This window comes from Thunnus albacares, chromosome 22 (genome assembly GCF_914725855.1).
Source record: "Thunnus albacares chromosome 22, fThuAlb1.1, whole genome shotgun sequence".
NCBI classification, from domain to species: Eukaryota; Metazoa; Chordata; class Actinopteri; order Scombriformes; family Scombridae; genus Thunnus; species Thunnus albacares.
Window position 1 is genome coordinate 25290318 of NC_058127.1, and position 14795 is coordinate 25305112.

At 39.8% G+C, this 14795-nt stretch overlaps 1 protein-coding gene and 1 long non-coding RNA gene across 2 annotated transcripts; one reads left to right on the forward strand and one right to left on the reverse strand.

Annotated features, from left to right (window-relative positions):
* The first annotated feature begins 3099 nt into the window (after positions 1-3099).
* Positions 3100-9087, forward strand: LOC122973206. The gene is made up of 3 exons (XR_006399914.1): positions 3100-3210; positions 3742-3836; positions 8909-9087. It is a non-coding gene; the product is annotated as an uncharacterized LOC122973206 (long non-coding RNA).
* A 2937-nt stretch (positions 9088-12024) lies between these two features.
* On the reverse strand, positions 12025-14309 carry LOC122974412 (histone H2A.Z). Its single transcript, XM_044342434.1, has 5 exons — positions 14183-14309; positions 13809-13886; positions 13536-13649; positions 13290-13419; positions 12025-12762 (listed from the first exon to the last, which is right to left on the reverse strand). The coding sequence occupies exons 1-5, from the start codon at positions 14183-14185 to the stop codon at positions 12701-12703; spliced, it is 387 nt and encodes a 128-aa protein (XP_044198369.1). The 5' UTR covers positions 14186-14309; the 3' UTR covers positions 12025-12700.
* Between the last annotated feature and the right edge of the window lie 486 nt (positions 14310-14795).

Here is a 14795-nt window from a genome sequence, read left to right on the forward strand (position 1 = left end):
TGCACAGAGCTGCAATAATTCAAAGACACTTATCATATGCTTTTGGCTTGCTTGTGTCCCCCGTTTCCCCCTGTGGCCAATCGTGTTGACCTTCCTGTCAGCTCCCCTGTGGAATTCTGGGTGGCGGGCGGTTCTCCTCCCCTACACCCCGGACTCACAGAATGCATACAAATTAGCCTTTCAAAAATCAGATCAAGTTATGTAAAGAACAAAAGCAAGCAGACTTCAAAGGGGAGGGACAAGGAGGGATGCTGCATGCAGAGGCTTCAGCCAGCTTTCTCAACTGGCCCCGTCCTCAGACACTATGCTGGATTTGATTGTTTTTAACTCCTCTCCTCCTCCCCTCAGCTCCCCGAGACCCCCTGCACCACCAAAATGGGTCCAGCCTTTTGGAGCGAATCCCAATCCCAAACCTGGTCTTTGATTTCGGGGGGCTTGGCACTGCTCCTTCTCCCCCTGCTTTGTTCCTCTTGATGGATCTAGGCGGGCCGGCGAACCATGACCCCTGCCAGCCCACCCCGTCTGTGTGAACGCATACACACACACACACGCAGACAATGCCAAGCCGCCACAGAACCCCAACAGGAAAGGAGGGGAAATGGAGAAGGGGGCAGGAGAAAAAAAAAATGTCGACAAATGTGCTGAAAGCGTCTCTGAATCAAAGTCTCATCCTTGACAGAGATTACAGGCGCGGTGAGTGTCGTTGCTGCTTTCATTGTGTCTGTTCTGATAAGTTAGCCATGTGTGATGGGCGAGGAGGAGAGTCTGGACTGCGGCCTATTCAGCTGCTCTGAACCACCTGCCACCAGATGGACCCGAGTGTGAACTTGAACAAGGAAGAGGGAAAAAAACACTTCAATTCCCAGCCCTCCCGGCATCCGCCTCATTTTCTCTCTAACTGTGTTATCAAACCGGGCATTATATCTGCTTTGTAGTGCAGTCACTGCCGAGTTGACAAGCTTTTACAGTCGCCTGGTGCAGAATATTTCATGCTGGGGACTTTTTGTGTGCTGAAGCCAAAAACAAAGCAGCTGCTCATCAAGCAGCTCATGAGAGGCTACAGGAAACCAGTGAGATGTCTGGCTATCACTTTCAATGACCAGCATGTGAATAGTGCTTTAGATAGATCCCTTCTGCATTCATAGAACACTAAAACTTATCCTATTCATATTAATTCCATCTTATTACAACTTGGGTCTTATTTCCATAACTTTAGCCATCATTTCTATTACTTATGAATGCTGAAATACACTGTGTGAACACATCAGGTTGGAAGCAAGCCAACACTTTATCCAGATTATCACTTTATTTAGAGGTCAAACTGAAAGTGAAGATACCCAAAATGTCTAATGATTCTTCATTTTATAGGAAAACCGCGTGAGCACATCTACAGTAAGTACAGTAGGTCAAAGTTGAAGGAGGAAGTAGGTCTGTAAACTGTGATGGATGTTTACAAGGTACAGCTTGGGTGTTAATTTAATTAATTTGACAGTTCACCTTTATTTTCACTTCAAAATAACCTTTTTTTAGTGATGTCACCATGTTCCCAGATCTTAGAAATTAACTTGGTATGCAAAATGTTAAAATTAGGAAGTTTTATTCCAGAAGCCATAAGACTTGTGAATGGTCAGTTTCACCTTATGTATAGACTGATAAATGCACTTTTGACACTTTTGACACAACAGAAAGTAAAGAAATCTTGGATGGAGGTGCAATGGCTACGACAGCTCAGAAAAAAAAAATTAAAATATTTTTATTAAAAATTGATTTCAGAATCACCTTTTCGGCACCGTTTCTCCTTTTTCTCCCTGGTGTGGTATCTCTGCCAACTCTGCTGGAGACAACCATGTGCTTCCTCTGATACACATGGCCATCCCAGTCACTGCTTCTCATCTGCACTGCTGCCGGAGATTGCACTCAGATCCTCCAAATATGTTTTGAGATATATGAAAATACTCTGCTTCGAATAATACTTCTTGTCTGATATGTTTTTTCCACAAAAAAAGAACTGGTTAACAAAATGTTTGTATGTGCACTGAAGGCTTTAAGTTTCCATATCATGCTTGTGTAAGTTGCATACCGGATCATGATTGGTTCCAAATTAGTTGCGATGTCATAAATCCTGCAGGTGAAGTAACAAAGAGCACCTTTTCTGACTGGAGTGCTGTCACATATTTTGCATCATTCTTGTATACGTAGTAAAAATGGGACGTTTATTTCTACATGCCAGTAATGTAGTTTACTGTCAACATTAGTAGGCTACAGTACACACTTTATCAGTACATTGTACAGAATTCAGACCCACCAAAAGAAAGTCTTTGCAGAGACAATAGATATGAGCAGCACTCTTCTTCACAGACAGTAAATTCTTTATCTAACTTGTGATGACATGCTGTTATGAGCTCTGTAAAACACAATAAATGCTAAGTCCATCCAGTGGGGCCAGATGTGCTAATAGCTTCCAGAGAGCACCAGAGAGACGGTCCAGCCTGGAGGTTTGTAGGCGAGTGCCGCTGCTTCACTTCCTGTGCTTTAATTAGAACCAAATGAAAAGGAGCCCCCCTTCAGTCTACTCTTAATTGACTTAATGGTTGAGTGGTGCCCTGCCTGGCTGGAGCTGGGGGGAAAGCCTCATTAGCACTCCGCTTTTCACCAGACCTACAAAACAAATCATCAATAGCCGAGCAAATGTGCTAGTTAAAGACTACTAGACATGTTCTACAAAACATGAAATAACTTTGGAACCGTTTATGATAGAGACTAGCTTTATATTGTGTCTGAACTGAGAGATTCTCAGCTTTCTGAGACAATTTGAATGGTGTCACTCTGACAATCAAGGCTGATTTACGGTGTGTGCGATCACGTGGTATGGGAACAGACTTGTTTTTTTCCCACCCACATTCTGTGGAGAGCCGCCCCTACTCTGTCTCTGATTGGCTCTGATCCTGATATCCTTACCCTAACCCTAACCATCTCACTCCTCATGCCTAAACCTAACCAACCTAACAATTGAAGGAAACACCTTCTAGCCAATCAGAGGCAGAGTAGGGTGGGTCTTTGCAGGATGCAGGTGGGAAAAAAATAAGGCAGGAACAGAAGCTTGCTGGCTCACTTGAGTGAAAATTTCCTTGATCAGAGTGCACACTCACATTTTCACTCCTGACTGACGAAAGATACTTCTAACTGAAATACATTAGTTTGAAAGTTGTGGTGAGTGTCATGAAAAAAATTGAAAATTTGTGTCCATGTACACAAATCTGTAGATTAAATTATTTCACGACTTGCCATGAGACTGGGTTGCTATTGTGCGTTGGTGATATCTTTGTCGGACCGCAAGGCGTACTGGGTAATGTAGGCTCAGCAAAGACCCTCCTCTCTGGGCCAAAACACTGCTAGAAAGTTGAAACTGAAAACCAGTTACACTGAAAAAAATTGACTGAGTAAAAAAAATTGTCTCTGAAAAAAGACAGACATGAAGAAAAAATCTGAAGATTGACATTGAAAAACACATCATATAAAAAACTTCAAAATAAAAAAATCTAAATAAAATAATAATAATAACATTGTAATTTTTAAATGCCCTTGTTTTATTTTTCAGTAGATATTGTTTCACTGCTAATACATGTTTCAGTGCCAATACAACTTTTTCCAATACAAGTGTGTCAATGCCAATGTTTTCTCTTTCAGTTCAGGTTTTGTTTTCGATGCCAAAATTGAACTGTCGCTGTTCTGACCTCATAGACCAAGAGGATGGAAACAACGGCGATTCAGATCCTGACAGCTGGTACGCAGATGAGGAGTTACGAGGAAGGCCTCCATCCATTTGAAGATGAAAAGTGAGTACCGCATGTTGTATCAATTGATTGGACTTATTGTGTACCTTGAATGAAAACCACCATAGTTGTTCATCATTTATGTGTGTAAGCTATTTGGATAAGATGCTGTGGAACATTGTTATTGATTATTGGTTCACGGGGCACATGCAACAGAGAGAGAGAGAGAGAGAGGGAAAGTTGCCTGTAATGTTGAAGTTGCAGTATTAGGTAGAGCTGGGGGGTCTTCTCCCGTGAGGTAGGGGGGCAAGGTAATATTGTTCAGGCAGACTGAGGCTAACAGGTGAGGGAGAAGGGGTACATTGCTGTGAGACAGGTACAGAGAGCTGGGGACAGGCTGGCAAATGTTGAGGACTGAAAGGGTATGTCCTCCTGTATCCAGCTATGTCAAAGTAATACTCAGGAAAAGGTGTATTTGCACCAAACTTCACATGGAGCTCCAAAACACCTAATTATAACTTTTCACATTGAAGAAACAAAAATTCCCTGATTGACTATGGAGTTTTTCAACAAAACAAACACTACACCAGAAAGAAAGGGTATAGGTTCCCCCTGAATCATATGATGTATAACACTTGATACTGACTGAAAAAATAAGCTCAGAATTGGCAAAAATATAAAATTATGTCCAGACACTTCTTTGTCTATGTAGGTTTAAGAGGGTTAAAGATTTAAGGTTAGTTATGGATCAGCTGACCAGATTTTGAAGTTCATTACATCCATTTTAACTTTTGAAGAGGCTTTTGATCTGTGTTATTCCAAATGTTCCAAACACAAAATTCCAAACACTTTGGGCAAAAGAGCTTGCAACCTTGCATGTACTCTGAGGTGTGTGAGTCCAACAGCATCCAGAGTTAAAGGAGTAAAAAAGGAAACAAAACTTATTAAGATATACTCCTTGACTTGTACAGTACCCCCAAATTTCCAAACTTCTTTTTCCTTTAGAAAATCAACTGTGAACTGAACTGTTGAATTGCAAATCATCAACAGAGACCTTTGAGGAAATATTGATATTAAAGGAATAGTTCAACATTTTGGTTAATATGTTTGTTCCCTTTATTGCATGTCACATCTGTCACTTCTCTTTTGTCCACCTTTGAATAAATACAAATGTCCATTAAAGACTTAAAAATATAATGTATTTGAAGTATTGCTAGAATAGTGCTAGAGTCAGGACCTGATTAGATGTAACATAAAGAATTGAAGCAGGGGAAAACAACTAGACTGGCTCTGTCCAAAGGTAAAAAAATAAATAAATAAATAAAAACACCTATTAAAACCTCTAAAACTAGTTAACTAATAATTGTATCTTATTTGTGTAATCCACCAGCAAACAGAAATGTAACACACCTGCAGCAATGCTAGTAGCTCAGCAGTGCTGCTAGTGAGTTAAATGCTGATGATAGCATGCTAACATGCTCACACTGACAGTGCTAACATTCATGTTGCATGTCCACCACCTTATTTTGGCATGTTAGCATGTTAACATTTGCTATCAAACACAAAGTACAGCTGAGGCTGGTGGTTGTCATTGGTTTTGCAGGTATTTGGTCATAAACCAAAGTATTAGACAAATAAAAATTTTGATGTGATGATGATACTAGATGAAAAGTCAAGAGGTCACCAAAGTTATTAAAATTAATCCTGAGGGGGACATGAATGTCTGTACCAAACTTCACAGTACTCCATTCAATAATTGTGAAGATATTTCACTCAAAATGTCAACCTCATGGTTGACAGGACCACTGGCAGAGACTGAAACCAAAAGTTGTGCTCACTAACTGTATCTAGCGGTCCAATGTTACACCCAGAAACACAGAAGGACTGGGCAGATGATACACTGTTGTTCCACAAGAAACAGGATATAACCCACTCTGAAACCAAAAATTTTTACATTTCAGTTTGTGTATGGTTTAAATAAATGTGATACAATTTGTTAATTAGTGAACTTTAGTGTTGGTCGGTGTATTTTTGAATGACAGAGCCAGGCTAGCTGCATCTCACTGCTTTAGTCTTTATGCTAAGTTAAGTTAACTACATCCTGACTCCAGCTCTGTACTTACACACTGACATGAGATTGATATCCATCTTTTAATCTCAAAGTTAAGCTTTGCAAATGAGCTTATTTTCTAAAATGCTAAAATATTCCTTTAAACCACATATTGACTATAGAGGTCCAGCTTCATCTTTCCATGTAAAGAAAAAGGCTTTTGATTCATAGTGTCTCATCCAGTGCATGCTGGGATAGGTTTCAGCCCCACACTACCCAGAACAAGATAAACACAGAAGTTAAACTACTTCTTAAAACTGACAAAGAGAAAAACCGCAATACACTGCACCAGCCCAAAGAAAACTGGGAAGCAGACTGACCTGACCCCTTCTCATGAATGGGTACAACCATCTTTCACCATTGTGAGGTTTGATGCTGTCACATATGGGATCAGTTTACTAATTATTCTTCTCATTATTTCCTCATAAATGAAGCAGAATGAAGGGTGCACCCAGGTTGTGTTTGGACTCATTTGTCCAGTTAAGGAGCTCTTGTTTGATTAGTCTGGACAAGCCAGTAAGACCTGCTCTGGTGCTGCGTGCAAGCCAAGTCTGTCACACTGAAAAGTTTTATTCAATTATTTTTAAATGTCACATCTGATTTCCATTAAACAAAGGGCGAAAGTGAAAACAATTTTATTTTCCAAAGACCCAAGCCCTGTTGCACTGACACTCCTAAACCAAAGATTTTGAAGATGAATGCTCCTCTGTTCATGATTTAAGTAAAAAAATAAATATTAAACTCAAGGAATTGAATGTTAAAGGAATTGTTCAACATTTTGGGGAACATGCATATTTGTTTTTTTTCCTAGGGTGAAATGAGAAGATGGATATCAATCTTATGTTTGCGTGTTAAGCACAGAGCTGGATTCAGGATGTGATTAGCCTAGCTTAGCATAAAGACTGGAAGCAGGGGAAACAGCTCACCTGGCTCTGTTCAAAGTTTAAAAATATACCTACCAACACCTCTAAAGCTAACCAACATATATCTTGTTTGTTTAACCTGTAGACAGATAATAATTTGTAACTAAATTTGTTACTTAAGACAGAGCCAGGCTAGCTGTTTCCTCCTGCTTCCAGTCTTTATCCTAAGCTAGGCTAATCACATCCTGACTCCAGCTCTGTACTTAACAAACAGATATGAAGGTGGTATTGTTTTTACATCTCACTTTTGGAAACAATGCAAATAAGCGTATTCCTCGAAAATGTTTGACTTTTACTTTTAAGACTCACAATTTTTATGTTAAAGCTTAATTGGGCTGCAAGAATGTGTAATCTCATCCCTCTTAACTGGAACACCATAGATTCATTGGATTTCTGTCGCCTGACTGAAATTGCTCCAACCAGAGTGGTAAATGATCTTCTACTTACTATGGATTCAGATTCCACCTCTGTGCTTCTATTACTGGATCTCAGTGCAGCCTTTGACACCATTGATCATTGTAAACTATTAGACCGACTAAACTGTAATTTTGGTGTCTCTGGCCTAGCTCTCTATTGGCTTACGTCCTATTTATCTGAAAAAACACAGTGTGTCTGCTATAATAATATTATATCTAAATTCTCTGATGTTAAATGTGGAGTACCTCAGGGCTCTGTTCTTGGCTTTTCTCTCTTAATATTTCGCCTCTTGGCCAAATTATATGCTATCATGGAATAAATTTCCATTTGTTATGCGGATGATACTCTGTTGTGTGTGCCTATAAGGACTGATGATCATACTCAAATTACTAAATTATAGGCCTGTTTGGCTCCTGTGAAAAATTGAATGTCATTGGATAAAACTGAGATGTTGGTCTTGGCCCTGCTAGACACAGACACCAGTCTGTTCAAGTAACAGTAACTCTCTGTGTGATTTCAGAAAGTATGGCAGCCAAGAATCTTGGTATTGTGTCTGATCCCAGCCTCTCCTTTGATAAGCACATTAAAGAAACCATCAAGACTGCCTTTTTCCACTTAGTAACAGCTAAAATTCAGTCTTCCCTGTCCATGGCTGATGCAGAGACTCTAATACATGCATTTGTTTCATCCAGACTTGATAACTGTAATGGTCTGTTTTCAGGTCTGCCACGTGCTAGTACTAAAAGTCTTCAGATGGTTCAAAATCCTGCAGCTAGAATTTTAACTAAAACAAGAAAATTTGACCTTATTACACCAATTCTAGCCTTCCTTCATTGGTAAATGGTAAATGGACTGCATTTAAATATCACCTCTCTAGTCTTATCGACCACTCAAAGCACTTATACACTACATGCCACCATTCACCTATTCACACACACATTCATACACTGATGGGAGAGGCTGCCATGCAAGGTGCCAACCTGCACATCAGGAGTGATACAGCGCTTCCTGTCTAAAGCACCTCACAATGTTTCTATGCTAATGCACTGACACTCACTCATATTTGGGGTTCAGTATCTTACCCAAGGACACAGCTAGGGATCGAACCACCGACCTTCTGATGGTGAGTGGACGACCCTTCATTGTCTTCCTATCCATGTTAGATCAGACTTTAAAGTGCTTCTAGCGACTTGTAAAATCCTAAATGGGCATGCCCCATCACACCTGTCTGATCTCCTTAAACCTTATATTCTATCTCAAGCTCTCTGCTCTCAAAATGCAGGGCTCCTGTGTGTACCTAGAGTTAAAAAGAAGTCAGCAGGCAGCAGGGCCTTTTCCTGTTGGGCCCCATTCTTATGGAATAACCTCCTTGCTGACATTAGGCAATCCCAGTCTGTTGAATCCTTTAAATCTAAACTTAAAACACATCTTTTTGCCTTTACCTACAATTAGTTGCCTTTAATTCAGTATTTCATGACCTTGTACTGCACGGCGGGTCGGTTTCTGTCTCAATGAATTAACTAAGCGCTGTCCTGCCCACGAGATTATTGATTACTGCATCTGTTCTGATAACCATTGCATCTCTCTAACCTTCTGTTTGTTCCACAAGCACATGAGCGTCCAAGCTGTGTGTCCCTCTCTATTTCCACCCTCTCTCTCTCCTCCTGTCCTCTCTTGTCTCTCAGGCATCTCTTGGTGGACCAGCACCCACCCTGGAACTGCTCTGCTTCCCTGGCTGTCGCTGCCATTTCATGAGGTTTTGGATCTAGTTCCCCAACCTGCAGGAGCTCAGCCCCACCTCATGTCTCTCTCTCTGAATGATGTCTTTATCCTTCTCTTTCTCCTGTGTGAATAATGTCTTTTCTTGTCTCTTCTCCCATGTATGTGAATGGTGTGATGTGAGTCTCCCCTGTGTGCATGTGTAGTCTGTCGTCCTGCCACGTCTCCATGGTGATGGAGGTTGCATGGCTCAGGTCCTATTCTGTTCTGGTGGCATCTGGAAGCTGCTCCATGTCCTCTTCATCACATTCTTAGTATATATTATAAATCCATTATAATTTTGTTATCCTGTTCGATGCTGTATTCTGGAATTTGTGTTCTATTGTGTACACACAATATCTATTGCACCTCAGTCCGTCCTGAGAGAGGGATCCTCCTCTGTTGCTCGTCCTGCGGTTTCTTCTATTTTTTTCCTGTTAAAGGAGTTTTTTGGGGGGTTTTCCTAATTGGAATGGAGGGTCTACGGCAGAGAATGCTGTATTGCTGTACAGACTGTGAAGCCCCCTGTGATATGTGATATTGGGCTATACAAATAAAATTGACTTTCTTTTTTTTCCTTGATTTATTTAGTGTGAATCTGTGCAGTCCACATGTGCAAATGTGCGCATGTACAAAAAATTGGGGCTAAAACAAGGAAGCATCTCATCCTTCACTGACGGATTCCAGTTTGCCATAAACCCCCAAACCAAGCTTTCCAAATGGGTAAGATGGAGATAGTCACTCTCTATACTCTCTATACTCACACTCTTGCTAAGAATATGATAAATGTAAATGTTTGCATGTTGATAATTGATGTTACTTTATTTTACTATTAATTTTTTACTTCCCTGCATCAAATGTTATAAAGAGGTGTCAGTGCTTTTAGTTTGTTGAATCCACAGTGTGACTTCATCATTTCTTTTGCAGCTCTGTGTGTCTTAATGGCATTTAGTCTCAAAGGAGAACTTTCCAGATTGTAGTCTGATGCTTAATAAATGCAGGCCCTGACTTCTAGTTATATGGGCCCCATTTATCAGACTCACATGGTTGGAGGCTCTTGTGGTGTGATAGTGTCACCTAGTGGTGAACACTAATGCTGCCATGGTTAAATAAGGGGAACTTGCACAATTCTCAACTTCAAATTTAATGACTTTTAAGACCATTTTATTACCTATGCAAGGAAAAAATAATACCATTTCCATGGTAAAAACAAACAAACAACAACAAATAAACTATAATACAGTAGACAATGTTGTTGCGTTTCGTAAGTTAATTAGGGATGTACTGCCGCTGATATAAAAATTCTTGGCAGATACAGAAACCAATTATTTAGGCTATAAGCGTAAATATATTTTTAAAAGCAAAATATCTGCCAATACTGATATTTGGTTGTTTATGATTATGTTTGTCAGTTTCTCTTTCATCTGTCAATTTTAATTAGGCTACACAACCTCCAAGTGAAGCTACCACTAGTCTTGCATTTAGGCTGTATGGTTTACACTGTTTACACCTTCGCAATCAAACTTTTGATTCAAACAACAAATAGGGGAGATAGTGAATTTGAAATTATTTCCAAAAGATGCTCACTAATTTGAAAGGATGATTACAATGTACTGTAGGCCTCGCCCTTGAAACTATAAAAGCCTAACCATAGTATAGGTTATACAACTGATATTCTGCCTACAGGTCTGACATTACATCAAATGGTATGATGAATATAACATAAGAGATGGTTACCACTGATTATGAACATATCTGCTGATCATCCCTCTTTACATAGGCCTACATGGTTGGAAATATAGTGGCACTATAGGTCTGACTGATTAAACAGTATGATGGATAACATCAGGCAGATGTGGCTGAATATGAAAATATCTGATGGAACAGTGAAAGGGTGCAAACAGTCACATCCCTCTTTACATAGGCATACATGTGTTTTCCCTCTTGAAATCTTCATAGAGTAACTTATAGATTACACAGAGCATTTCAAATAGTCTGATGAGATTTTATAGAATCACAATCGTTTATGGTTAGAACAACTGTTTGTCAATCACATTTCTATCAAACCATGGAGTGCTATACCACGTTTTGTTCAGAAGAATGAGGCCTTTCCGGTCAAATCAATCTCACAAGTAATCGGAAATATCTGAAAGCATGACTGCTGAAATAAAAAATACCTGAATTTTGACGAATTGGGAGTTTTCCTGAGTAAACAAACGTCATATTAATTGATTTTCGTTTAGGTGTTATTTTTATATGCCCAGACATGTCTGCCTTGCCTGCAGGTCGTAAGAGGTAATGAATATCTAATCACAGTGGCCCTCGGTGTGTAGGTGCACGTCTGTTATTCTCTGACATGTAAGCTCTGGTGGCTCTGTCGTCGTTTTTATTTTTTTCTGCTGTTTGAACTCTCTCGCTTCCTCTTAGTTGTTGGATAACTGACAACACGCACGCAGGTGTTTGTCACATAGAATTATACAAGTTCACTTCTTGGAAACGCCACAATATCTAACCTCATTGTTTTTATACAGATCAAAATGTAATGCCTCCCCTCCCCCTACTAAAATGAGGCATTTTAAGACCTTGAATTACCCAAAACTATGGTAAGACTCTGTAAAGATTCGCAGGGACTCTGAATGACAGCTGAAGAATGAATATTTTACTACGAAATATTTCCTGCATTCACTCATAAAAGCCTGTGACTTATGTTGTTTAAATTCATTTTGGACCATCAGCCCTTTAAAATATGCACAAAATGATTACAAATTCCTGTAAGGTGCTGTAGACTACATCTTTTTTTAAAAGAAGGGGAACCTCGACATTTAACTTCAGCTGTATCCTCTCAAAATTGGATTGATAAATAATTTCCAGTGACCCCCATTTGTAGAGGTTTCATTTAATAACTAGAGCTGATAGTCACGTGTTGGCCTGCATGTCTAAGACACTTGTTTCAATCTTGTATCTTCACCCTTAATCTCCCTATTAACTTAATCAAATTGCCTTCATACAGTAGAGCAAATAAAGCCATCCATACACCACAATATGCAAAATGTTATGACTGTGCCAGTCCAGTCTTTATTGAAGAATCCAAAAATGACTACAGGCGTTTCCCAGTTCATTTCAGTCTAGTGGTAAACTGATGTTGAACATGCTTTGCAATTCATGCAACAAGGCTACACAAAGTTGGAAGTGATCAAATGTCTGCCAGTTTAAGATGTTTCTAAGCACGCAATGACTGTTTCCACATGCAAACTGTGGCTGTCCTTTGCTTTTTGTCAACCAAGGTGGATTTTTTTATTCAAACTGGGAAGATTAACTTAAAACCACTAACGCCAAACACATGTATACTGGAGTCTTATGAACAGAGTCACCAACTGAATACCTACAGTGTAGAATATAACAGAAACAAGCTCATGAACAAGAACTGAAACAAACTGCAAATGCCCAATAAGAGCTTTATTAAAACACCAATTTTAACATGGGAATGCCATAAAAGCAAGTTTCAAACACAAAAACTGCAGCACCAGAAAAAAAAAAAAAAAAAAAAAGCCAAAACACAAAAAATGAGCTTCTTTGAAGCCACTTTTAAAAAATACCCCAGGTGAGTAAATGCAAGCTCAACCATACAAATAACTCCTAAAAGGTGTTCTACACTAAGACATTTAACCACTTGATGCAGACTTCGTCCTGAGATGGCACGACTTCCAGAGCACTTCAGGTTATACGGTCTTCTGCTGGCCCTTCTTTCCAATGAGAGACTTGTGGATGTGAGGGATCACACCTGGAAGATAAAAAGGACATAAGACACATGAATCACTTGCTGTTGAAACAAAAAGGGAACAGCAATAATATAAGAAAAAGACTAGAGTGCAAGACATTTTATTTGACAACAAGTCAAAAGTTGAGCCATTGAGTCCATTGTTGAGCTGAAAAAAAATCAATATAATCTGTTGGATCAGCATAACATTAAAAAACTGACACCTGATTATAAAAAGATTATAGAGTAAAATACACTTTAATTATTGTGTTTGTTTTGTCATGTTGGCTTCTGGAAGACTGGAGTCATTGTAAGAAAAACTTCATAATTTGCAGACATTTTATGGACTCAATGGCTAAATTTATATATAAAAAAATCATGAAAACTCAGATGCAACCCTAATCCAATATTTTATAGCCTCTTTGGCAAGTACAACTTCAAAATGTGCTTTATGCAAAACAATGCTCTCATGCATATAAAATGATACTGATCAGAGCTTTGTGGTGATGTGCACTGTTGAAAGCCACCCAGGTGCAGAGACGTTTTCTTACCTCCGCCAGCAATAGTGGCCTTGATAAGTGAGTCCAGCTCCTCGTCTCCTCTGATGGCCAGCTGCAAGTGGCGTGGAGTTATACGCTTCACTTTAAGATCCTTTGAAGCATTTCCTGCCAACTCCAGAACCTGAAAGGATAAAACCGGGCTTTCGACGTTCATATAGGGCACATAAAACCATACCAACAGCTTTACAGAGCTCAGATTAGGTGGAAGATCTAAGATGTAACTGAGGCTAACGTTACCTCGGCAGTGAGGTATTCGAGGATAGCCGCGCTGTACACCGCTGCGGTGGCTCCCACTCTGCCGTGGCTTGTGGTCCTGGACTTGAGGTGTCTGTGGATACGACCCACCGGGAACTGCAGCGGTATGAACAAAAGCAGGCATGAGTGCAGAGAAACAAAGGGTTCACTGGCCGGTCGGTAAGAGACGGCCGCCGGCTGAGTAACCTTTGCGACGTCTGGTTGTTAGCTTGTGTTAGCACAGCCGAGGCAATGAATGAATAACAGTGGACAAACCTGCAGTCCTGCTCTCTGCGAGCGCGAAATAGCCTTCGTCTTGGTCTTCCCGGAGTCTTTACCTGCCTTACCACCAGCCTGGAAAACACAAATATTACTTAATTTGAGATGGCCAACTCACACGTTACTGTGGAGTAACACCTAATAAAGGTGGTCAATTTAACCGCCTCCTACAGCCTTTTGGAATCTATTGCTAGCTCAAAGCAGTGTTAGCTAGCATGCTAAGCTACCATGGTATAACAGCTAGCATTAGCGGCTAACAGTTAGCTATTCTCTGCCGCACAGCGGCGGCTATACATCATTTATCGCTAACAGACCGCCACCATACACAGTCCAGCGGTCTGATATCTTGCTAAAGAACGTGAAATTCTCACCATATTTAAAATCTCCAAATAACTTGTAACACTGCAGCGAAAAAGACGAGCGGCTTACTGCCTTATATCGACTATTGGTTTGAACTACAACCCCCCCGCCTACAATCGTCTCTTATATATAGCCAACCTTTATCCGGGTAACTGCAGAAAGCGCGCTAGCCAATCATATTTCGTCATGTGTTTCTTGGCACGGCGTTCAACCAATGGACAAGAAATGACCCCAATTTTGCGGGAAAAATGGTACGTTTCCGTTCAAAGTACTCATGGGTAATGTAGTTCTCACAATTACATCGTCTGGCCCCATTGTCTTTTCAATAATAACAGAAGTTAGTTTTAATTGTGAAATCAACATTATTTCACAGGCAAGTTATTATTTTATTTGATTAAGAAACGAAAGAAAATACATAATATTTGCAGCTGCCTCATCAACAGTTCAAGTTAATATGTTGACTGAAAATTTGGGCAACATCTGTGTTTTTGGACAACTTCCATTTATCATTACATGAATCAAGACAGGCACAATGCTAACTAATTACATCAATGTCATTTACTGCAAACATTCATAAAATACCGTCCAATTGGTAATAAAAATGTCAGTGTATTATAAAACTAT

Coding starts and splice junctions, on each gene's coding strand:
- LOC122974412 (XM_044342434.1), bottom strand. Junction 13,420..13,535: donor TCGAATACCTCACTGCCGAG/GTAACGTTAGCC, acceptor TTATCCTTTCAG/GTTCTGGAGTTGGCAGGAAA. Junction 12,763..13,289: donor GGCCACTATTGCTGGCGGAG/GTAAGAAAACGT, acceptor TTTATCTTCCAG/GTGTGATCCCTCACATCCAC.